General features: G+C 37.2%; 1 protein-coding gene across 2 annotated transcripts in view; it reads left to right on the top strand.

Moving 5' to 3' along the window:
• The window catches only part of ADAM23 (ADAM metallopeptidase domain 23), a gene marked incomplete at both ends in the record, with an annotated part of 155,714 nt that extends 134,603 nt beyond the window's left edge, over positions 1–21,111 (top strand). The window contains 4 exons of one of the 2 annotated variants that reach the window (XM_084239371.1): positions 602–770; positions 1,898–2,009; positions 9,772–9,862; positions 21,063–21,111. In XM_084239371.1, the coding sequence (XP_084095497.1) occupies positions 602–770; positions 1,898–2,009; positions 9,772–9,862; positions 21,063–21,111 (421 nt within the window). Of the gene's footprint in view, positions 1–601; positions 771–1,897; positions 2,010–9,771; positions 9,863–14,081; positions 14,173–21,062 lie in introns of both variants that reach the window. The other variant, XM_084239370.1, reaches the window with a different exon arrangement.
• Between the last annotated feature and the right edge of the window lie 5,713 nt (positions 21,112–26,824).

Raw genomic sequence — 26,824 nt, forward strand, 5'->3', positions numbered from 1 at the left:
GCTAGGAAGATTAAAGTAATGCAGGAAAGAAAAACATTTATAACTAGACAGGTCAACAAAAAGGTATGCAGAAACATAGGGAAAAGTTGTTGCTATGGCAGGTACATTGTCTTCATAGCAATCAATCTTCTTATAGTTTAATATTGCCATCTTGCAGCAATGTTTTTGGGGAAAAGTGCAGTATGTTCCCCTCACATACTTAACCATGCTGAACGAGGGGTTTCTTAACTGTGAGCCAACAGGCATTTGCCTTGCCAAAATATTTTCATAATAATACCCCTCGGGGACTGTGCCTGTCTTAGGTCGTCAGGAGTCACAGACATGTGGCTGGGCAATGCCATTTCTCGCCTGCCCCTGATCTTACCCGTCATTGACTGTCCAGTCCAGCTCACAGGGGACGGGGGTCTTATTTCCTCTGACTTATGTTTGTCTGAGTAAACACCTCCCTTTTTCCAGTAAGTTCACATGCGTTCAGCGGCAGAGGCTGCCGCAATGTCCCCTCATAGCCTCTTCAGTATCATGAAGAGCAAGCTTTGCTCCATGTTGACATTGTATTTGTATGTGTGGTGCTAATGGTTCATGAATATTTCTCTCCTTTTAGTGGTGCTCATGTGGTTTTAGATGATGATACAGATGTGGGCTATGTGGAAGATGGAACGCCATGTGGCCCCTCTATGATGTGTTTAGATCGGAAGTGTCTACAGATTCAGGCCCTAAACATGAGCAGCTGCCCACTGGATTCCAAGGGTAAAGTCTGTTCAGGCCATGGGGTGAGTAGACATCTGTGTTCCAGCTTGGACCTGTTATCTTTTATCCTCAGAATTCACAGTCGGTAGACTTCCAGTTCAGTCATTCTTGTTCTGTGACTGTTCCTGGTATCTCCACATTGGCTGTGATTATTTCCTACATATCTGCTAAGAATAACACCCATGTGTGTGGCCATGATTTTATTTATGCTTTATATTTTTTATATTTTAAATTATGTTATCAGTTATTCTAGTTATTGCTCTGAACACGTTATAATACTTAATGCATAAAAAGACACTTAATTCTCTACTGCTCCTCTACCCCTTGCTTTTTCATCTTGTTAAAAAAGGATCAAATATAGCCTTGTTGATCATTATCATGGCTTTATAACATTTCAGTTTATGAAGTTTCTATACCAATAAGCTTAAGTTTGATTTCATCATCTTTAGCTATCTGTCTCTGAATGTATTTCCCAGGCAGATAAGGGTTTAAATACCTCTGTCTTAAGTTTCCCAATGGTTGTTTCATCTCAATTACAAATCCATTCCAACACACTGCTTGGCCCCCAGAGGCAGAGAGAGGAGACAAAGATCACCCCAGGAGGATCTTCAGCCTGCTGATTGAGAGAAAAGAGATAGCACAGGCAGTCAGAGAAAGTGGGAGGGTACTCATTTGGCTGGGAAAGTATTGAATATTACCAGATAAATTGGGCGTTGAACATGGGGAGGTCATGCAATGCAATGGTGAATATCTCCTGGTCTTTAATTACTGGTATTGCCTCTTGAGCCCATAATCTATTAAATTCTTGAGTGATTTAGCATATATATTTTTAAAATATGTTCCTAGAAACAACTACTTTTGAAAATACTGCATTGTTGCTACTTAAATAATATCAACAAGAAAAATTAACATGAATAATAATTTAACACTTTCTTCCTTTTAATCCTTATATTTTTATAATTAGTGGGAAAAAACACCATACTACAATTTAAGCTATACATTGTTTCCCATGCACTCAAAATTTTGATACATTTTTTAAAATGACAGATTTTTAAAGTTTCTGCCCCATCCTGTTTCTCTTTTACATAGATCACCATTGCTCTACAAAGCAGAGTGGAAATGTCCCATGTCTATTCATTGTCCTTTACAGGTGTGTAGTAATGAAGCCACCTGCATCTGTGATTTCACCTGGGCAGGAACAGACTGCAGCATCCGGGATCCGGTTAGGAACCTTCACCCCCCCAAGGATGAAGGACCCAAGGGTTTGTGTGATTTCAGTTTCAATTCCTTTGCATTCCAGATTCATTGGCACTCTCCTAGGGTGCCAAGACAGCAGCTTAATAGGTTTGACAGAACACATAAGAATATCTTTTTTTTGCTATTAAAATGTAATTCATGTTTTTATAGAATCAAGGTTCCTCATAGATCACATTGAAAACCATGTTTGAATTGCCCCTCAGTCTACAACTAAGGTTAGGAAGAAGTAAATGTATTGATTTCTTTCTTTCCATTTTTCTTTTTCCCCTTTAAATGCAATTCTTTTTCATAATCACAGATTTTAATAGATTTGTAGTTTGTCTAAGCTATGCCAATTTTCTAAGAGATAGAAAATTTGGGCCTGGTGTATGGCTGTGGTCATTCTTCATTTCTTGAATCTCTCCAAATGGAAATTGCAGTCTTCCATGCTCTGCCTTAATGCACTTTTTTTTTTTTTTTTTTTAAAGATTTATTTATTTATTTATACATACAAGCACTTGGTACAGTCAGAAGCGCAGGAGGGTGAGAGAATTCACCAGAGATATCGCGGGGAGCAGAGCAGGCAGAAGGACCGAAGTACACTGCTGAGGGGAGCAGCGGGCGGCAGGAGAGGTCTGCGCGCCATGTGGGACCCTCCTCCGGTGGCCGGGGAGCAGCCAGGCATCGAACCGGTGCTGCAGAGGCTGCGGGCAGCTTCGCAACCCAGCGCTCAACCGCTGCTCCACCGGGGAGGCCCCTGCCTTAATGCACTTTTAATTAGGAAGAAATTGGAATTCTTCATAGAACTTTAACTTTTAAAAAACTGTAAGAGATCTAGACCTTTGCTCTAATCAGTCACTAAAAAAAGAAAATTTAGAGTTTTAGAATTAAGAGTCTCAGTGGCCCTAGAAGTACTCTTACTTGTAGATTAGAATGTCCAAGTCATGAGGTCAGGTGACATACTACAGTTACCCAGCTAACCAGAGGCAGGGCAGGGACCAGGGCCCTCATGCCCAATCTCAGGTCCACACACTCTCCTGTTGCCTTAGGTAGTAACGTGGTCCATATTATCATGGGTATGGCCATCACTTTCCCATTATTCTCACCATGGCTTCCCTCAGATGATTCTCAAAGATCTAGAAAGTCATCGGTTGCTATAGGCTGACTGCAGCACCTGTGGCATCAAACCTGAGAAGCTTGGTCATGACAGTGTGTCCCAGAGACTCTGTATCAGCTTCCTTTTTATAATGTACCACTAACAGGTATTTTATAAATAACTTTCTTGCTTTTCTCCTACAAGTAGGAAAGCTCATATCAAAAGAGTATTTTAATCTGTTAGGTTTTCGATGTAAGTTGTTTAAACTCTCTGAACTTCAGTATTCTTTATTTGGGAAAACAGAACTTCGAAAGCATAGGGACTCTATAGCCCTCAATTCCTGGAGATATAGGCTGGTTTGGGTGCATGTGCATTTTTCAGTCATAGTGGGTGTGTGAAAACACTTTTCATGCATTTGCTTAATATACCCATGATATTAAGATGCTATAGGAATCATCATCACGCCCTCACACTCTATTTTTGTTCTCTCTCTTCTATTTTTAAAAGGGAACTGATTCCAATTTTACATTTAGTCTTTTGTTACTTTAAAACGAGAACAAAAAATTCTTAGATCCACCCTCAGAAATTAGATTTAGAGAAAATTTAGAAACAGAGCTTAATTCTTTCCAAATCTTCTTTCCATAGTGTATGTTTCTCACGATAGATTGTGAGATTTACAGATTTACAGATTTAGATGCTGTTTCCTTAAATTGTGCATAAAGATGACTGAACAGATGAACAGAGCTGAATGGCTTAGACTATCCTTTTTCATGACATGGGCCAAAGGATTATTAATTACCTGGTTCTGGGCCCTGTTGCTCTACCATTCATGATTAGAAAGCTTCTTTGACTGCCTGAAGGGAACAGTCTGGCCAGGGTATTTACAGCTGCCTTTTGCTTTGTTTTACTTTCTCGTTTAATATGGTGCTATTTTACATTATCTTTCAAAAATAACCTTTCTTCAATCAAGTAAGATGCATTTATTGCAGAAAATTTTGAAAACAAAAATTAAGAAAATAAAAAATTTGAAAATAAAAATTACCCTTAATTTCATGAATCAGGCAATCAATATAAGCATTCTAGTCTATTTTTTTCTAGCTGCAAGTTTTATGTTTTTCATTCTTTATGATGGCAGTGGAGGCATTAGAGTAAGGTACCTGTTGATTCTAAAATTGTTAGAATCCTCAGAAATCTCTAATAGTCTGGTTCAGTTGAAAAAAACCCATTCATTGATATAAGTGAGCAGTTATTATAAATTATTAAATTTTCAGAAGTCATATGATTTTAGTATGATTCAATAATAGATGTATCTCTAATAGATAATTGAGTCTTTTCAGCCTCTCTTGAGAGATCAGTTAGATATAATAGTAAAATGAGAAACAACAGAGATCAAAATTTGAACACTTTCTTGTAGGTGTTATGAATTTATTTTTGATATTCTGGTTAAAAGAATATAAGAGAGAAACGATGTACTTTCTAGTATCATCCAGAAAACAAACATTTATTGATGGTCTACTCCATTGCACATCATAGGCACTCAATGTTGCAGCCCCTACCTTTGGTGTATGTAAGGAAATCAGATGTTGCCTGTTAGTGTTAAGGTTTAGTGTATCTCTATCAGTTTGTTGTATTGCTATGTTGTAGAGTAACAGATCATGCATCAAGATATTGAAACAATTAGTACCTTCTTGACTAAAGGTTCAACAGTTGAGTGAAGTACCTAGATCTTGCATAACTGCATGTTGAATATTCTTGTTCAGGGTTGAATTGGTTTGGCTGGCACAGCATTTGGACCCTTCCCAAGTGCTTGCCATGTTTAATGATGGATACCCACAATCATCTGCCCCGTCATATCCATAGATGGAGGTCTTTATGGATATGATGAAAGGGCATTAAAAAATATTTAGGTTTATTTAATTTCAGTGTGCTTCCTTGTTATGGAGAAAAAAAAAATCCAAGAAGTCAAATGAAAATATTGCTTTTTAAAAAATCATGAACATGGACATAAAGATAAATTATATTCAACTGTAGCCCTTTGGATCCAGACCAAATAAGTAAAAACAAAGGAAAAATTTGTGACTGTTTCCATTGTTTTTTTTATTTATTTTATTTTGTATATATTTTTACATCATTTTCATCTTTGCACAATGTATGCATTTTCATTTTGGTTATAGTCCCCATAAAATCCCCTCCCCTCCCCCCCCTTTCCATTGTTTTGAGGATGTCAAGATGATGTATTTTTTGCATTCCTTTCATTGTAACTCTAATTTCCTGGAAGAATAAAAATTCAACCTCTCCATCTGGTATGAACTAAGGGCATTCATGAAAGCATTGCTGGAGAAGCCAGGCTGCACTCCCTAAAATAATCACAGTGGCCCATCAGCTCATAGCGCACAATGTCATTTGTGCTGGTTCCTCAAGCCCAAATCAAAAACAAACAAAAAAACAGTTGAGCAAGCGTTTTTGTTTTTTTTTAAAAAAAGACTTACGTACTCTTTCACTTATCTTTTCTACATTGTCATGTATTTCACATATAAGACTCTTCTGGTCTTTCTTGTCCCAATTTATTTTCTTTTTTTTTTTTTTTCCAATTTATTTTCCCTGAACTTATTTAAATTGTTTTGATTTGTCCTACAAGGTAGACTATGGTTGGACTTTGTGGAAAGACCTAGAATTTCCCTTGCTCTAGAGAAAGCCCTGTCTAATAATGAATTTTTGTCAATGTGTAGACATCCTTGCTTGGTGCTTACTATGGAATTCACTGGAACTTTTCTCATTGGTTGGTTTACATCACCATTATATGAGGGAAGAGAAAAAAATTGGAACATTGCTTTCATTGATGTGTAAAGGTAGAGACCATGCCTGGGGCACTTTGGCCAGATCCTTCCATTGTGGTCATTAAGTCAGAGATAGAATAGCTTTGGTGCAATTCAGCTCAGACCCCTTGTCTTACAAATGAGAAAATTAACTCTATTATCAGAGGTAACAACTGGGTAGGGGCTGAGCTAAGTATAAAATGTAGATCACCTGGTCTTGTGCTGGCCTCATTTATAGCGGAGTGTTGTTATTCTGCTGGTTGCATAGCACAATAATAGAAAAGTAAAACAATAACAGGTAATGATTAAGCTAATTAACTGTTTCATTATTTGTCAAAGAAAGTGTTATATTATTAGCATTTAGTATTTTAAAAACAATCATTTCTAAGGCTAATACCCTGCAGAGTATTACAATCTTTACATTTTCCTTTTGTGTATCTTTTTGAGAGCTTCCTTTGATTTTGTAGCTCAGGTGTTGTATCACATAGGGATTTTTTTCCTTAACAATGGCCTCATCAATAACTTGAGGGTTTACCAGGTTCTATCTTTCTCAGTAACTGAGTTTATTTTGTTTGGGTTCAGAAAAACATATTTTCATCCTCTTTAACATTGTCCCAATGTATCCAAAAAGGAACTGAAACTTTTCTAACTATAGAAAAAGATTAAGGAGTAATGATTGTATCTCTAATATAATGAAATATGAAGTTGGACAATAAATATCCACATATAATGCCAATATTATATTCTAAAGTACAAAGAGTATATTTACTGTTTTCTAGCTTTAAGTTTTAGCAAAATAATAAATAATAATAAATAGAAATCAAATGATGCTTTGATATCTCCTACCTTTAAAGGGATGCTCTCTTTGTAACCATGTCATCATTGGAATCACATGGACAAAATAATTCACCTTTGTTTCAGAATAAGTCAAAACAACCACTCAATTTCCAATGCCTGTGAAAGAATTCTGTACAGAACTGAAATTCTGAAGTAAAGGAAAAATTCATAGTTTGCATCTTAATATTAAATTATTAAAAATTTAGTATAAATCACCCTAGAATGCAGGGACCAAGACTAAAAATATTAATAGTGATGATAATGATAATAATAAACTAACAACAGAAATAAATGAAAAAATAAGAGCTTTCTGCTAAGTAATAAACAGTTTCCAAAAACAAGTTAGATTAGGATGAAAGGTAAGCATGTCAAGAGGTGATGAGCAAAATGAAGTTCTTAATATGATTGTGCTATTAGCTAGAATCTTTGAGAGTTCATCTCCAGGTTTGGTAGGATAAAAAGAAAAATAAGGCAGGTCACCATGTACCTAACAGTTCCTGGAGCAAAGAAAAGGGATTTAGTAAATAATGAATGAGTGAATGAATGAATGAATACAATCACATAGTTAGGACAGAAGTAAAATAGAATAAATTAGCACCCAAATAGAACTATTGTTAGAAAAGTCACGATGCATTTTTGCTTGAAAAACATAGAAAAAAATGTCATAAGTTTTCTAATAACCCAATAGATCAGAGCACCCCCAAAGGTCCAAGGAATTTTTTTTTTCCAATGAGACTGTAATTCTCGGTAGCTGTGAAGACCTCAGTTTTCAAATTTGTCCCTTGTAAAATCCACCCACCTGTGAGCCACTTATAAATTCATGTCAATTTGAAGTCAGGCTAGTCACTACCTCCTCAAAGAAATAACCATGTTAAGTATCGTGATAAAGAAGCAAATGGATTTTACATGTATTTTCAGTATATTGGAATTAAAACTTGTGGGAGGGAGAGAGAACAAGGAAGAAAGAGGATACTTGCAAAAAACTTATAGTCCCACTTTTATCCTGTTTGGGGGTTAAGTACTTAACAGTTAAGAATTTAAAAGTAGTTTTTCCTTCCTCAGTGAAAATTATAGGCTACATTTGTTTATCTTGAAATATATATTTGCAGCATCTGTAGAAATGTTACATTCCTCTGATTGTTATTTCTAACACCTACATGATGCATTGCCTAATTCTTTTGATTTTCACAGAGAGAAATTACATCCAGAGCAAATACAAAAGCCTTTTAAAATAATTATTTTTGTTCAATTATTCTAACAGTTACTATAATTTATAAAAAGTCAGCAAATATTCATTTGATATCATTTTTATAAATGTGTGTGTTTTCCTATGATTTAGCATATTTGGCTTATATAAAAATTGAAAGGGTAAAAGGACTCCTCTGTTTCTGCTCTGTGAACCAATGCTAAAACGTAAGCAAAAAAAAAAAAAAATTGTAAAGTGGTGTCAGTAATTTAGTATTCTGAAAGCAATATTCTCCTAAGGTCTTAAAGGAGTCATTATCTCTGGGATACCTCCTCCCATCCCATTCTGCCACCACAATTTGAAAATCTGAGCTATAGTTTAGGTATTTGAATTACCATCTATTGTAATATTTCGGAAATATTACCATCACCTGATCTGTTGGTCTGCTTTCCTCTCCCCTCAACACTCTCAGCAGATTTTCTGTTTTCTGTTGTGAACCCCATCTTTTTGTTTTTTAAGAATATTCAGGTTTGTGAGTCATTAACAGTCAAATTAGAATCTCTCCTTCATATAGTTGCCCTGTGATAAAAGGTGGTGGAACTACCTATGGGGACTACACCTGAGAAAAGAAAGCAAACATTGTTAAAAAAAAAAAAAAAAGAAAAGAAAAATCATGTAAAAAATATATATAAATTTTAAAAAAAGGAAGTTTCTGCACAGTTGCTCATAGGATTAGACCTCCAAGGTTCTCTCTTCTTTGGGAAAAATTCACCTGAGAAGGTCAAGTCCAATATTAAGCCTTCAGAAATTGTGACTTTCAGTTGTGATTGTTTTGTTTCTGTGTTTCTTAGTGCACCATCTGTGTGAACGCAGCTTTGTTGAAACTAGCCTCTCCCTTCACTGGTAAAGTAATTTGAAGGCAATGCTTGTGAATCACAAAAAAGAAATTCACAAAAATAAGATAAAGTACATCTGTGTCCACAGGTTTGTGTGCACATAGACACACGGGCACACTCAGCCCTAAATAATTTGCCTTCCTGCTTCTACACTGCGCTTCCTCTGGCCTATGCAGAGGGGACTTTGGGAGCCTCTGCTCACTGCAGGCCCATTTTACAATGTAACAGCTTGACACAGGAGGGTGATCAGCAGGGACTGAGCATCTTGGCTCAGTCATCACCCCCTCACCCCCACCCCTTTGCTCTGAAGTAAGTTTCCCAGAGACCTTTACTTTTTCTCAGTGCTTCATTTAAATCAAAAACTTAAACAAAAACTTAAATGTCCAAGTCCCATAACAGAAACGCAAACAATACAGAGTTATTGGAAATATGCTTTTCCAGCTGAAATAATTTTCCAGGTAAAAATCATTTAACTTTAAAGATGCACTGTTTTAAATTTGTAAGAATTTTCACAAAATTGGCTGAGAAAGTACTGAATTTTAAAAAGGTACAGTTTCTTAGGCATAATTTACAGTTTGAAAATCTTATTAAAATTATGCTCAAGGCTTACTCCTTTTGTAATAGAAATACAGATTTGCTATTATACAATTTAGGTTATGTTTCAATTTTTCCTCTCATGTGGGAACTGTACCTCAAATTGGGCTATTGATATGTTCAAAAGTATTTATAAGAAATTATGCTTTTAAGCAGGGTTTGTGACGTTAGAAGGTAAATTCAAAATTATCCTCAAATCTTTTCAACGTGTATGCAGATCTTAATTTCAACTCCTAAAACGAAGACCTCGACATTTAACTGACTTGCAAAGCATTTTATGAACAGATTAATTTGTGTATTAGTGAAATCAGTGTGTGATTAATTTCCTTTGCTTAAAAAACTCTCCGTTTTCCCTCCACACAGTGAACATGGCCACGAGCAGGCTAATAGGTGCCGTGGCCGGCACCATTCTGGCCCTGGGGGTGATTTTTGGAGGCACAGGGTGGGGAATAGAGTAAGCATCTTTGTGAGTTGCAGAGTGTTTGTGTCTGGTTTCTGGTGTCCCAGCCAACCGTGGTGCCTGAACCCGCGTGTTGTCTTGTTGGCGTGTTTCTTGTGACGGTGCAACTTGTGGCGTGCCCTGGTTGTGTTTGTGGTGTGTGGTTTTTCTCGTGCAGTGGAGAACCTTCTCCTGTCTGGAACAATGTGGGGCATTAAATAATATTGGGGTATTTATGAGGTCTTCACCATTGAGACAGCAATCCAAAAGTTTCTATTGCTCCTCCACTTATAAATTTAAGTTACAGCCTTAAAAAAAAAACTGTTTCTTGGCAAAAATGATTTTATATGAGTGTGTTATTAGGATTCTTACAGTGAATTCAATCTTCACCCCCAAATAGATCCAAATCTACAACCAGGAATTATCAATAAAAGGTAATCTGAGTGATGGCCACTAATATTTTCTCCATTTATTTAGAGTGATGTAGGAGGCTTCAGCTTAATTATTTCTGAAAGAAGATATTTAGGAGACTGCCTTTCTTTTTCCTTATAAAATAGGTTAATAATTTAAAGGAGAAGTTCACATAAATATTTGGAAACAAGGTGAATTAAGAATGAATACATATTTAATCCAAACCTGCAAAACCTTAAATGAACAGCTACAGATTATTTGGTGGTCAGTTTAAAAACACCCAGTGTATAAATACATATATTACGTGTTGCTCTCCCCTTGAACTCTCACAGAAGTACACTTCTCCTGGCACCTTTATTTAGGTTACTCTGTACTTGATCCACATCCTCAGAATAACTGCCAATTCTCTGTGGGACATGACTATGAGATTGTGAATCTCTAGATTAAAAAACTGTTGTGATTTTTTTCTCCTTTCTTGAATTCGAAAGGGCACCTACAAATAACAGATATACCCCATTCATGTGCTCAATTTTTTCTGTTCACTATGGTGATGGTGCTGAGTATTTGCAGTGGCCCAGGAATGAATTTCTATTATCTTAAGGAATCACCAGTTACCTTCCAGTCAAGCAGCCCAAACCACTGGCATGTCAGTAACATCTCCAATGCCTCCTTAGTCCCATGAATGGCAAATGATCTTCTAGGGCAGGGACTAGGAGGCTCCAGCACCAATATAGCATGAAGAGGGGAGCAAGTTTATAGGTCCTATTTGTGTTTGAGATTATCTAAATCTTTACCCCACTGGATCAAAGAGTTTTGAGTAGATTTGGGATGTCTAACTCCATCAGTATGGACTGTGAAGCTAGTTACCCAAAGGAATACTGGAAAACATATTCTGTTTCTCTTTACTTGTTAGAAAATAAAGTATATAGCAAAAGTAAAACATTTAGGGAAAATGACAGTCCTATAAAATTTCCCCTTGGGTCTATTGATATATAATTTGGGATTATATGCTGAAGTAATAATCCTTTCCAAAGGAAATTCTACATTCATGTACCTGATGGAAAGGGAGTACTGTAAACATAATCCCAACTCTGCTTTTTATATTACTTACTGACCATAGTTTGCGGTGTATTAGTTGAAGGGATGAATTTTAATAATTTTCCCTTGAGTCTTAACGATAGACAAAAATACAAGGTCTTTGTTGTAAAGTTTAGTCCTTGTTACCGGTATTTGTTTCCATCCATCCTTTCCAGTGTTGTTGCTTTGTGGCTATTTCTGCTTATGCAGGTAAGTCCATATAAGCATATATATTTTTCCTAAAAATAATTTTTTTTACTTAGTAGTCCCAGTTTAGGTACTGCTTTTGTCTGCCATTTTATTGATATTTTGTCCTTCAAATTCTAAATTTGCCATATTAGCTAAAAACAGTGATTTTGAAAAATAAATCCGCATGGTGCAATATAGATTGATTTAGCACTCCCTAATTTAACAGACTGGGTATGTTTATTTAGTCACTGAAAATTCAATGGCCAAAAATTGATTTTGGTTTGATTTGTTGCTTTTATTTCTGTTCCTTAGTGTATAGTTGCAAATCAGGAACCATTTCTCATGGATTGTGTCCTGTTCTAATCACCTCCTACCTTTTGTGAGCTAGTAAAGTACAAATCTAAAACATAGCATATGTGTATGGTAATATAAATATTTTAAAAACATTTGTTTCAAAATTTGGTTCTCTGTTAAAATGTAGGGAGGAAGTACATATAAATGAATAATATTTCATTAGCGAGCAGGACTTAGCAGACTTTCTGTGAAGGGTCTGTTAGTTTTGGCTTTGAAGGTCACAGGATGTCCATCACGACCTGGCCTCTATGCTGTGTGAGTATCAGGACAGCCAGGGGCCACAGTAACATGGGGAGTGGGTCCGCTTGAGTACTGTGTCCCTAAGAAACAGACAGTGGGGCCTATTTTGGCCTATTGGCTGTTATTAGTGTGTCAACGCTCAAAATTTATAGCTTAGAATTAGACAAATATGTGCTCTGCTCTTGCTTCCATCACTTTTGAACTTCTAGAAGCCTCTGATTCTTATTCAGTGGAATAGACACAGTTTTTTTAATTCTCCCTTACATCGTTGTTCATTTTTGTACAGTATTCGATTTTTCCCCTCATGTGTAGCCCCCATTTTTCTCCCACCACCATAGCACCCATGACTATCACCATAGTCCCTTGTGCTCTTCCCTCCCCTGTTTTATCCCTCCCCTTCCTCTGCTGTGTGTCTCAGATCTTTGGTTTGCCTGAATGTTTTGTCTTTTTCCTAATCCTTTGTTAGGTTTCCCTATATTCCCCTTATAAGTGAGACCATCTGACATTTTTCTTTTTCCTTCTGACTTATTTTGCTTAGCATAATCCCTTGCAGCTGCATCCATGTTGCCGCAAATGGCATGGTTTTATCTTTTTGATTGCTGAGTAGTATTCCAAATCTTTTTGATCCAGGAACAGAACAGTTCTGCCTATTTTACTAAAAGCCACTGAGATTTGTGTACTCTAGAACCTCACTGGTTAGTCTGAAGAGTGTGTCACCAGCCCAGGAGCGTGAAGAAACCACACCCCCAGACTGATTTCACCCGGCCTCCACCTTTCTACCAGGCTCCCAAGCTCTGGGTGATCACTAAGTCAAAACCTAATGCACACAATTTCAGTGCTGCTCAAGGTGGCATCCATTTATGTACACAGTCGAGGGCACCGATGTGAGCAGAAAAGAGAATTTTTATCCCACAGAAATGAGTATACACAAACTCCATTATTTTAGGGGAACTGCTGAAATTGACCTTGTGACTTCTGGAACAGGGATATACGGTTAAATTTGAAAATACTTGCTTTTGGGACACTGTACCTGCCATATTAGCATCTAGAAGAAAGAGAGATTGAAAATAATCCTTATACTAAATTTGAAGTTGGTCACACTTAAAAATGGTGAGTTACAATGTTTTCTGTGTGTGCGGAGAGGATTTACTGTACTGTGCATCAGTTTCTTATTCAAACAATTGATAGACTCTCTATTTAGTATTTTCTTTCTTGCTGACCTTCCTGTTCTCTTTATAGATATATAGGAACTTAAAATACAGTCTCAATCAAACCTAAGGGATCTCTTTTTCTGTTTCCCCCAAATTACCCAAATGAGTTTTATGTTCCCTTTATATCTTACTGTTGAAATCCCGTTTTGCTGCTTCAACACTATGGGTCTGTACAGTGAAGAAATATGACTTTAAAAGCAAGTCTTCAAAGTCAGATCTGTACTGGTGACTTCCATCTGACTTCTCAGTTTTAACTGTCTTCAAGTGGGGGATTAAAAAGTCTAGTGATCACATATAAGTGAAACCAGCTTGCTGTGTTGCTTGAAAGAGCACTTTAGTAGATTATTTTTCCCCTTCTTTTCATGTCCTTATCTGCCAGTCGGATCGAGCTAACTCTAATGCAGTCGTGTTCTTTATGTGCTCTTTGACTTGTTTATGATTCTCTGGAAGGGTAGAAGAAGGATGTGCAGCCATTAGGCATAGTGGCTTCAGATTCTGCGAAAGGTGAATTTAATGGAACTTAATTGTCAATGGTGCAGAAGCTTCAGATTTAAAGACAGACATATCCGAGCAATAACTGCAGTAACTGTCCATAACATCTGAAGTGCAATAAAGCTAAATAAAGGAAATTTACATGTTTAGCAGTCTTTTACATAGGGTATTTATTTCCTGAAACCTCTTAACTACCTTTCCCTTGTAGTACCGAAAGTGGTTGGCTCATATGACTTTCTTCCCATGATCCTTTGTCACAGGTCCTAGTGCCACCAATCTCATAATAGGCTCCATCGCTGGTGCCATCCTGGTAGCAGCTATTGTCCTTGGGGGCACAGGATGGGGATTTAAGTAAGCAACGCCGCATGTCTTCTTCTCAGTGGCTCTGGCACTTCTCTTTTCTGCTTACATAACCAAGTTTTGAGTTCCTGCTACAAGATCTCAAGTTTGAACCAGTAAAATTACTAAAACTAAACACTTTTATTTAGAAATGAGATAGAAAAGAAGAAACATGGCTCTCAAATGTCATTTTCAGGCAAGTGGGAAAACATGAAATGTACAAGTCATTCACATGTGCTAGTTTAAGGAGAACAAAGTAAAAGTACTTAAATGGAAGACATTCCCATGTGGAGAAGCAAGTATTCTGAGATATACTTATTTATGTACAGATCATCAGGGAAACTATATAGCTGGAAATAAGTGCATATCAACTCTTTATATCTGTTTAATATTGGCTTATATCCCATTGGCAATTTGAATTTGTCACTACTCAAATAACCACTCAGTCATTTTTCACATGGAACACATATATGTAGCTTTGTGATTTGAAAATTTCATTATTTTATAAAAACATTTGAGAATAGTTTCATGAATTCTCTAACCAATTGCATTGGTTTCACATTGGAATTTAAAGTCTGTGGCTTTATGATATTTAATGTAGTCTAATTAACTGCTGCTATCTACATGTCTCGTAAGCCTAGTATGTATGTATTCATAGTGACCTTTTTAGTTTCGATTTTGCATTGATCAATGGTTTAAATAGGCATATGAGATAATCACAAATTAACTTTCAGTGTGATAAAATATTTCAAACCTAATTTACCCAGTTTGACTGTTTCTAGACCTCAGATTTATTGGATAATTGCTTTTTAAATATTTTCATGCTGTGCTGACTTGATTACTGTATTATAATTTGTAGATAAGATTCCCTGTAGTAGATATTCTCTGTGATAAATTTTCAAGCTAGCAAAACCAATTTATGTGGAAAGTAAGACCATTACCCAAATTCCAAACCCACTTTGCCTCTTACCTATTCAGTAGAGGAAGTTTTTGACCTGAATTATGTGAATATTTGCCTTGATTTTGAACTTTATTCTGTTATATGTCTGGAGTCTTGAATTCAACCTATTTAAGCCAGCTAAAATGTTAATTAGAAATGAATGCATTATGAAAGAAAAACAAACCAAAAGATTATTTAAATAAATCCAACATTTTCTGATTTTATTTTATTAAGATTTAATGAGCCTATAGTTTTTGAGTAGCTTCAGCTTGGATAGGTGTTACCAAATGGCAATTGTTTTGTAGAGATATTTATAAACTTGAACTTGTTTGGTGAAGCATTAGTCATAAATTGGCATAGTGTGTTTTCAAAACTATACAAAATAGGCACCTCACATTAGAATTTCTCCTCATGATATTAACAATGCCTTGCTCAGATAATGAGTTAATGTGTGGCACCAAACAAAAGATTATAGGTTTGTTTGGGTTTGCCTATTTCAAGCAAAACCTTTTCTTAGTGCCTCATCACTATAAAAAAAAAATCATTTTATGTTATAGTAGTTTAATGATATTATCCTATAATGTTCCCTTTAACATTTCATCAATATGCCTCAAGAAGTGTACATTTGGCTCACGCCCAACCTGATGCCTCCTTGGCATTAGGAAATCTCAGTTTTAAAGCTAGAAAACAGTCAGTTATACATCTTGGCCCTGTAGCCACATGTCATGCCAAATTTATGCTTTCAGTATTTGGAGTTAAGAGCACTATTCTGTAGCAGGACCTCAAAACAGTGGCCTGGCCTAGCTCACAGCTTGAACTGCATGTTTCTTTGGGGAAAATGGAAAAGCCTTTATCACTGTGTATATAAGTGGATTAGGCCCTGTACAGATTTTTTTCTACCTGAAAGAGATGTCTAATCATCGGAAGAACAGAAACAAAAAATGGGGCTGGGGGATGGACACTAGTGGGGTGAACAACGACCTCCGTTGGCCACAGAGTGGAGCTTGCTGTGCAGATGTGACCCTAACAATTACTTCAAAGGAAAGTATTGTAGGAAGGTACACAATAGTGTGAAGTAAGTATTTTCATGCTTTCGAGAGTGAATCATTCTGAAACATGCAACTTGAAATTAAATTTGCACAAACTGCTTCTTTTCCCTCTGAGTATTGGTTGCTACATGTGGACTGGAATTTGTTTTAGATTTTAATATTAGGTATGTGGTTTGTATTATACTTCAATTAACTTTACTTTGCAATAAAAGTTTTTGGGTGCTATATGATAAAAGTTAGACTTTCCCATAACTTGGGCAACTGGGGATCTTCTCAGGCTAAAAATGATTTGGAAGCATAGTTATTTGCTGGTAAAGTGAAAGCTTTTTAGTTTTTCACTGAGGTCAATACAACAGAGACATTCCTTTGGAATCCGAAGTTGGAAATAGTTTGTAAAAAAGATTATTCTAAATACCTTCATTGGAAATCCCTCCTAAAATAAGGTTTTTATTACTGGAAGAAAAATTAGCAAAGTAACCTGAAAAACTTAAGGGGACATAAGCATTTAAATTAGAGGAAAATATATGCACTGCTTAGGAGCTTAGCTTAGCTGCTTAGGTGCTTTTTCCTTAGTGTCATGTCTCCATAGGTGTAGCACTGATTGGTTTAGATGTGGAGCAAGTGTCATGTCATACGAGACCTATTTAGATAGTAATGAAAAATACCGGTGCTCTGACTCCTAATATTGTCTGCCACTTTTACAGTTCTTAAACCATGTTTCCTCTAAAATAGGTGGTAAAAAAGCGTGAGTATACTTGAGTGTGTTTGCATGTGTGAAAGTATACACATTTGTGTGTATAAAGTGATCATGAATCAAGATTTTTGTGATCTAAAAAGTATGTAATTTACTACTTTTTAGCAGGATAGTCGAGTTTGCTAGCTTCAGTTAATGCAAACAAGATTTTCATAAGAAGGATTGTAGTATTCCCAAGAAGGAAAAAATTCGTTTGTTTGGTAGATATTTTCTTTAGCATATTTTGATATATTGGGTAATGTGGTAGCAACTTCACTTGATCCCATAATCCAGGATTGTAAGGATGTTAAGAGATGACTTATTCTAGGGATTCCCTGTTCTTATGGCCTTAGGGCTTTCCTCTGAGAAATACTGTGAAAAATAAATATAGGTCCTTGGTACACCAGTTTGTCCATTTTTCCCTATATCGGCATTTATTTATATTCACACCACATTCCTTTTCCTCTCAATCACCTACACCCACAGAATGAAGCTATGGATTATAGCACAGGGGAATTGCAAACTTCTGTCCTGGTTAACTCATAGAGAGTCATAGCCTCTATTCAATGGTGAATAATAATCCTACTTGATTATATTATTAGAGCTGTTACTTTTATTAGACATTGGGAAAAAATAGAGTGGATGAAAGATTATTTTCATAGCATCTTTCCTAAAGCTTAAGAAAATTGGCAAATGTATGAAAAGAGAATTTCATATCTCCGTTTAAAAATAAGCAGAAATTCCCATTATTATCTTGACATGGCTTTTTATCTGACTTTCCCTAAATGCGGGAATAGAGATGTGAGCAATGTAGTTTTTTACATGCTTTATGTGCACATAAAGTGTGTCAGCACCATAGGTGATAGTATGAGGAAAGAGAAGTTCCAGGTGATGGTAGGAAAAGAACTTGAAGGTAACAATGATACATATATATATAATTCAGATCACAAGACTGAGGATGAGTTGTGAGCTCTTCCCACCTTGTTATGTCTCAACCTGAGACATGCCATCACCTTGTCCCAGTACCCCTTTACTTGTTCTCTATGGATTTGGTGGCAGTAGTGGCCACAATGACCTGGCAGAACTGCTCTTGACATTAAAGGTGTTAATTTATTCAGTCTGTGTAATTATCGTAAGTGGGTTTCCTCTGGATGAGATCTTACTTGGGTTATAAGTTCCCACTGGGCCTAACTTTTAAGAGATTCCATTTGGCTTGTGTTCCATTTTGTTGACCACGCTAAAGAAAAGACTGTTGATGCATTCACATAATGAAATATAAAGGAGCATATTTGGCCTATCACATGGAATGTTAACTGCATTGCTTGAATGTCAAGTTGAATGAAGTCCTAAAGGAACTTAATTTTCTCAAAAGAGAAAATGCCCTTTTTTTTAGGCTTTTGATTTTTACAGAATTAGGAGATGGAGTTAACTTTAAGCTAGTTTTTTCATGAGGAAGGTAACCAAACTACTGTTTACCTGAATTCCATGACCATATCCCAGTGCAATACAAAGAGCCTTATTCTCCTGTGCCTGCTGCTCCTGGATTAGGCACTTTGTCACTGCCATCTCAGCAAATGGTGGTGGTACCAGGCTGGTCAGGAAAGTTCAGTTCAGAGTCCTGATTCAACCCCTCGGGTCTATATTTAGTAGTCTAGGAAGTGTTGGGTGAGGGGTTCTTGGTGAGGACAACAAATCATCATGGGAAGACAAGAAGGTGGCAGACGTGGATAAATATATTACCCTAGAAAGAAAGGCTAAAGGCTCTAGGGTGGATATTGTCCCCTGAAGAACTTTGTTTTGACTTTGCATTGATGTATACATATACAGTAGACAAAAGTATGGATTTTTCAGAACGTAGTAAAATTTATGCAAACTGGGTCAATTCAAGGTTTATGAATTACAGTGATCCAGAAATACCTTACAGGCTATGAGAAAGTTAATTGCCTTCAGAGCCCTAGTTCAGAGTGGAAGTTATTCAGAGACAACAATGGTGGAAGGAAGATAACGAGCACCTACCCGTGATAGCTATTTTCATATTAAAATTTTTTAAAGACTGTTTTCGTATAAAAATTCAATACAGGGAATTATTAACCTACAGAATCCCATAATGGCATCACAAGTTATACGTGAGGCCGTCTTGAGCTCAGCCTGGTATAGGAATGTTTCCCTCTCTTCTCATCCTGAGGCCCTGCCTTCTTCCTGCTGAAGCATCAGTGGAGGAATTATGGTCCTGGAGTCTTCCATTGGTATCCAGAGTACATGTTCCCATAGATGTGTATGGTTCTGCATGGTAGCTTGGTGTCCTGGTCTGGCTTGGAAACCCAGTTATCACAGAAAACTGCTTTTATTTTTAAAATGCAACCTAATCTTCAAACTTGTAAAAGGAGCACAAGCTTTTAGACACTGGAGTTTGTATGCCAGGTTGAAATGGAATTTTATATCTCCTGTTTTAAAATGAACCATTGTGATTTTGGATATGGCTATTCATCCGACATTCCCCAAATTCGAATAAGTGATTTGAGGTGGGCAATATAGTCATTCAGCACAGTGCCAGCTGCCTTGATCTTTCCTCAATATTCATTTTAATGAAGGAGTCATTAGTTGAACATTTCTTTCACATTCCATCAATACAAAGCTAAATAGGTTGGGGCCCCCAGAACTTCAAGGGTCATTTTATAAGGTTAAGCAGTTTCTGTTTTTCCCCAGCTAACTCACAGGAAATGTGGTTCCTTTTATATATGCCTCCAAGGGCTGAGAACATAGGTAGCCGATGCAGATTACATGCTTCAAAGCAAACTAACTCAGTGACAGATACATTCTGTGAAACCTCCCTTTTATCTCACCTTTGTTTCCTGGGCAACATCAGCAATGTCTGCTTTCAAGAATATTGACTCAAAAAAGGGTTGGGGTGGGGGGGGCGGGGGGGGGGGAGGGTGACCAAGAAAAAGGAAGTATCCTGTTGCAAATAGTGTTTGCTGCAGGAAATTACAGCTTTGGTCATTACATGCATCACTAATAAAGATGTTATAGTGAAAAAAGTTTTTTTCAAGAAATGGGAAATTTTTCTTTAAATATTTTTATGCTTGATATTTACAAGGAGAAACATCTAAGTGGTCATCTTGGGGAAAATAAAAACTTTGTGGGATGGCTTTATACATATTTGAGCTTTGGTATTTTTTTAATTTTGAATTTCCTTTGGAAGGAGGACTAGACTGTAACCCTTTCTGTACTCAAGGCTGTAAGGGTACCCCTCTGCCCCGAGTGGGCAGGGGAAGGAGGGATCCTGGGGACACCTCGGTCTCCAGGTTGCATGACGCCTTGGTGGCAGCAGTGTTGCACCCGCCCAGTGCGCAGACTAAATGCATGAGCCCTCTTGCTTGATGCCCCACATGAAGCCAGACCATGGGGAGGTTGCAATCAACTCTTGTTGTTGCCTTGTAGTGTCTTGCTGGTTCTTTTCTCTCTTTTTTGAAGCATAGGAACCACTTCTTAGGAGACTGGACACTGTGAGCAAGGCACTTTAACTGGCTTAATCAACTAAGCTAAACTGCTGCGTTTGCTTAACTAACCCAAGCCTGTGTCCATTCTCCTGTGAGTGTACGCTCTTACTGTGCACTCCGCTTTTCTACCTCCTAGATAGGAAAATACCTGTTCCATAGTGGGGTAAGAGCTCACACACCCAAGGCAGCAAGAAAACGGAATAGAGTGAGGCTAGTCAGCTTCTGGGCAGGGCTGGGCCACTGATACACAGCCCGAGTCCCGGAGGAACTAACTACAAGACCTCCAGAGCTTTCCTTATTTATCCTAGTAGCTCCCTAAACAGGAGCTCTACCTATGATAATCCTCAGCTAGTTGAAATTAGCCAGGTCATTTACTTCTGAAATAAGAGACCAATTGGGTTGCTGAGGCTGCCTATATTTTAAAATGAACAACTTGAAGCTTCTTTTGGCCTTTACTCATGGACATACTGTAGTGGAGGTGGGCGTTCAAAAGTGCGAGGAGCTTTGTGTTTTCATTTCAAACTATTTTGGAAAATCTGCCTCTGTGTGAGTTGATTACTTTGCTGTGGAACTAGTGTTACTGTCATTCTCATCATCCGGCTCTCATCATGATCTGATTAATGGTGTGGATTCCCCCCTTCCCCCCTCTGCTTGCATCTTCTTTTGACGCGCTCTGGAAGAAATGTCAAGAAGAGGAGGTTCGACCCGACTCAGCAAGGCCCCATCTGAGCCGGCGGCCCTGGAGGAGCAGCACCGCGCGCTGCTGGGTTCCGGGTGTCACGTATTTGCCATGACGTTGCCGGAACTCCTCTGTAAACAAGAACACTGGGTGGTCATGACTACAGAACTGAAGTTGGGATGACAGGGATGGGGCAAAAGAAAACCGTCCTTTTTGGAAACAATTTCAAAGAACCCCTTCCACCACCACCTGTCAATAAATGGAGGCAAAAGACAATGTTTTAAAAAGAACTATTTCAGAATTTTTTTTTTCTAACTAAAGGAAGAAGGAACAACAAAAAAATTAAGGGCAATAAAAGAACCATGAAAAAATAGCAAATGATTTTTTTTTCTTTCCTCAGCCTGCTGGCACTTAATATCTTATAAATGATTTGGCATGATTTATTTTTCTTTTCCTATCAATGACACACTCCAGTGGCATGAAGATCTAATTTTCGAAAGGGTAAAAACTGCATGGCATATATACAACAAGCAGCTAGCAAGCCAATCCGCAGCCAAACCTGCAACTGAAATGCTAAAGTGAAGATGACAGATAAACACTCAGAAGCTGCCCGACCCCCACGCCCTAGTCTAGACCTGGCCATGAGTATCCCCACTGGCCTCTGCTCTTGTTCATTCACTTTCCCATTGTTTTTTCTCTTGGACTGATCATCTTTTGGAAATGGGAGCTGGAATTTGAATAATGATGCTACTGTATAGTTCTTTTATAAATGTAAATATGGAAATAGATTTTGACATGTCATTTTCACTTGTCTGTATGGAGATATTTTTCTTGTAAAGGTTCTCTGTAAATTTGAGTTTGCCTTTTGCTCCCCATCTTTCTGGTTTCTTTTCTCTTTTTCCGTCTCTGTCCTCTCTTTTAAGATGTACAGTGATTGTTGGGTTTGCTTACAAAAGACAGATGCAGCTCCAGAGGCAGGGAGTTTGGGCACAAAACAGGTGCAAATGAACAAAACAGGTAAGAGTGAAAGACTTGAATGAAATAAAATGTTTGAAACCAAAAACAAAGGGGGGGGACACAAATAAAAAAAAATAGCCCACATTAAAAACACAAAAATTATGTAAATGCAAATGTATTTCCTGACAAGTCTATAAATTTTTTTGATGTCATTATGAACATATGTATATAATGTAAGAAAGTAGACACCCTCTCAAATTAATCACAAAAGTGCCAAGCTCATGATTTTAGTTTTTGGTTTTGACAATTTTCTTTCCCTGTCTTTAATGTGAAAGGGGGATAAACTTAAAGCCTTAAATTAAAAAAATAATTTTTAAACGTTGAAAGTTTGGGAGAAAAGTTAAGCTTCCATTTTGTTCATTTCTATTATTGTTAATATTTCATTTGTGCTTCCTCTGTATATATATGGTAAATATCTAGCTAGATACACACACACACACACACACATATATATGGTAGAACCCCACTATAAAACTGATAATGGGAACAGAAGCCAGTCACCTCCTTGTGAACATTGTTCTAATGGGCTTTAATTCTGTGTGCTCTGTTTTCAAAAATCCTTATTCAAACCCATAAGTGTGTCTGGGATTATAATGGATTATAATGGGGTTCTATGATGTATAAAGTCACCTTCTTTTCTCTCCAGGCAGATTTGCAGGTGTAATCTGGGTTCCCAGTTCCTCTGAGGTTACTTCACTTGCACTGAATCTTCCATGAATGGACAATATAGCTTCTGGTCAAATATTTAATAAATACAGTTAGAGAAATTTGGTCCAAGCTTCATACTGAACGTAAAGACTTATACATGACCCCTCCAGTGAGCATCTATCTAGAGCCTTACTGAAGACCCCCAAATAGCAGACCCCCTCTTTGTTAGGACCAGGACCTGCAAGTGTGCTAGTCACTGCTTCGCGACAGCCAAGCCAGAGGTTGGATGTGACTTCTACCCCTTTTCAGCAAGATTCGTCACACTAGTCTCATAAGTTTTGCTTTGACTTTGAAAGGGATTATGGCCTAAAAATGTGCTCCTTAGAACTGGGGGGTTTTTCCCAAGAGATCTTTAATTATAAAAATATCACAGTCCCAGAACAGAAAATTTAATTTTTCTGTGCTATCGTAGACCATAACCAAACATCTTAATCCTGATACTGCTTTCTGAGTACTAGGTGCTACATAGGTGTGGGGTCTTTCTGTTTATGTTATGATAACAGGGATACCTGCAGGGTCCGGAGCCCTACTGGGTATCATGAGACTCAGGTGTATCTGCTGTCTCGGCCATGTCTCTTCCCGCTTGGAGAAAGCTTGGGGGAAACTCAGATTACTCAGCATCTCTTTCTGGTGCTGCATTGTTTATTTCTCTTTGTTGCTGGTCCTACTCACTATTAATGCTACACCACTGCTGAGTACACCATACACATTTCACTGCTGTTCTGGAGGCACCAGGGTGACTTACTAGGCACAAAACCATGGTGGTTACAAAACAAGTTAAATCTCTATTGTTAACTTTTGAGCATTTCACAAACAACATTGTAAATGTGCGATGTTATGTTTTAAATCAGACCACAGTGGTCCCCAAATATTATGTACATATGGCAAATGTCAGTGTAACTTTTTGTTACACTGGCAGTTTCATAGGTAACCAAACCTATGCTCCAATGTTAAATTATTTGTGTGTATATGTAAAATGCACAAGCTCTAAGCTATGTGTATGGATCTGAAAGACGATGCAACCACACCAGTCGTAAACAATGGATTATTCTTACTTTCGGTGGTATTAGGTTATATAGTCTCAAACTCGTTGCTGTATTTTCTCTTGCACATGCCATTTCTCTTGCACATTGTTTTTTGTGGTGCAAATACTCTGTTTTATTCATTTGAGCTCAAAGCACAAGCATTTCACTGTTTAATGTTACCCAACAAGAGTTAGTGTTAAGTGATGACAAGTTCCCATTTCACCGCTATACTTTTGCTGCATTAATTAATGACACCTGGATGAGGAGATGTACCCTAACTTCATTGCTCACCCTGAGATACTGCATGAACCCACTGAATTTGAGCTACTCCTATTAGATAACTGAGCAGTACACATAGGTGCATGTTATGAAACATGAATCACATAGAGCTATGGAGTTTTACCAAGTGGTATGTGTGGTTTGGTTTTTTTTTTTTCATTTTCATTTTTACTATGCAAAGATGGGAAATACACAAACTTTTCAAAGAGTAATATCTAAAAAAACTTAATACTTGAACCCTTTCTTTACAGTCATCCCATCATATTTTATAATCGTTGCTTCCATCATTAATTTTCATTTTTAAATGGTTTGTAATTTTTTAAGTGCACAACCTGAAGTTTTGTTTGAAGTTAACAAATGTATTCCATATCTTGTTTGCTGTCTATGAATGGAGATTCAGTAGTCATTGTAAGCATCTTTTAGTCAACTGTGTATTAAAACTTTCGTTAACATAGAATGTTGTAGCTTTATACTTTGATCATTTTCTCAAATCCTTTTTCCTGTGTTTTCTTGTATTGTTGATTAAATGGCCATGAGCCTGGTATCATCAAGAGTTTTAGTACCGATCTCTCAATCAAAGGCTCACTGAAATTTTAAGCAATGGAGCAAAATAAAATCTCTGATTAATGATAAATACATTCTTGATTAGGATTTGGTTTCATTGGATTTATTGAAAATGCTTTCCTTCTTAAAAATCAGGGGGAAATCCAGATTAGGATCATACCATAATCAATTTTTTTTTACTTTCATGTCTCTTTTCTGTGCTCACTTAAAGAGGGATATCTAGTAATCACATATACACTGTACCCTAGTACCAAACTTACAAACTCTAAAGAACATAGTGGTATTTGGTTATACCAATTGTGTTATCAAAAATTTCAGAGGAAGGTGTTTCCTTACTCTTTACAAGGAATTGGTCACCAAATGATATTCCTTCTTCAGGAATGTCTTTCAGTAAGTCACCCCTCCACCCCTACTGCCACGCCTTAGTTTGGGCTCAACAAACATGTCCTGTCCTATAGCACTGACCCAGACATGCTAGTCTGGCATATTCCTTTGATGAAAGTTCAGGCCCTCTTCACCTCTTCCAGGATAAACTCCAGACTTGATAACGCAGCTTAGAGGTCTGCCTTCCTTTCATGCCATCCCCTGGTTCATTTTTCTGGTCTTTGCTGACTCTTGTCCTCTCACAGTCACCTTACTTAAAGTTCCCCTCAAAGAGCCTCTTTTATAATCTTATATAAATTTCATGTCCAATCACCATTTGTTTCTATATCTTTCATGTAATAAAAGAAACAGAAAATACCTTTAAATAACATGAATATTATACTTTAAGAAAGACTGTTAGAGGGTCATTTACATTTGACTTTAAAAGAATTATCTGATTTTTGCATGTTTTCTCTTAAATCATACAGTTTTTGGGTTGATATTGAGTTGTGACCCAGGAACTTCCTAAATAATAAAACAGCCACCCTAGAATTGAAAGTTGTGTGTGAATAATTAAGAGGACAATCTATATGCTTACAGTGGTATTCCTAAATAACTTTTGAAATTTAAAATAGGTACCCATTAGGTCAATGTACAACAATTAGGGACATTTATTTGGCTTATTCGTTCAGAAGCATTTATTAAACCTCTATGCCAAGAACAACTCCTAGAAATTGAAGGAACAAAGTTGCTCACAATATAGCAGGAAGAGATGCATATTTAAAACAAAACTAAAAACCTTTGAACCCAAGGTAATAAGTAAAAGAATCCATATGCTGGGAATAAAAAAGTGATTTAGGACAAGAGAGTGAGGGTTATGAGAAACATTCCTCCAAAAAGTAAGTTTTGAACAATCTTGAAAGATACGACTTTACCTGTCAAACAAAATGGGAAATCCTGAAGACACAGGGAGTAATGTGTCCCAAGACACAGGAAGAGGGACTCAGACTCCGGGTAAGTGAAACTAAGTGTCCAATCCAGTTAATCTGCTTTTCCAGCCATCCACTCGCCTTCCCTCCCAATCACCTGTCCATCGCTCCTTTCTTCTTTCCCCGCTCCCTCCCCTGTCACAAACAGATGAGCATAAAAGTCCTACAGTGCTGGGCCAGGGCACAGGCGTGCAATGTTGAGCTTTCAATTTTGTGAGCAAGATGCAACATTTAAATATAATGTGATAAGTGCCCTAAAAGATATAAATACTTGGTGTTTTCAGGAGAGACTCGCTCCCTGCCGTTGAAAACAGGGAGGGTTTCACAGAGGAGATGACATTTGAGGAAAAAGTTGTGCAATTGGCTCTACTACCAGGATCACATTGTTACCTTTAACCAGGTTCTCAGATTGGTGGAAGTCCATTCACAAATGCTTTGGAAGTAGAGCCGCCTGGAATATTCTGGTTTTTTTTTTCCTACTTGACATGTGGATTTCTCCTGCTTCTGTAAATATTATTACTATAAAGTTCTCTGCTAGAACTTTCTATTTTTATATATTTTCCCATTGATATGTTGATCATGGATCCGTTTTAAATGTCTGGGTCTTTCAGTGATGACAAAGAGAGCTTCTTGACCTGACCTGTAAATCTCTGATAACTTGCTTAGCATTAAGATTCCTGGCCACTCTCAGTCTGGAATGAGGGGGTGGATAAGAACCATGAATGCTTGTTAAGCATCATTTAGGAAGTCCTCCAATAAAAGGGGGGGGAGGTCAAAATAATTTCCTAAGTGCAGCTGCACTTCCTATTCACCAGTTA

Source organism: Talpa europaea (genome assembly GCF_964194135.1).
Source record: "Talpa europaea genome assembly, chromosome: 1".
Classification (NCBI taxonomy): Eukaryota; Metazoa; Chordata; class Mammalia; order Eulipotyphla; family Talpidae; genus Talpa; species Talpa europaea.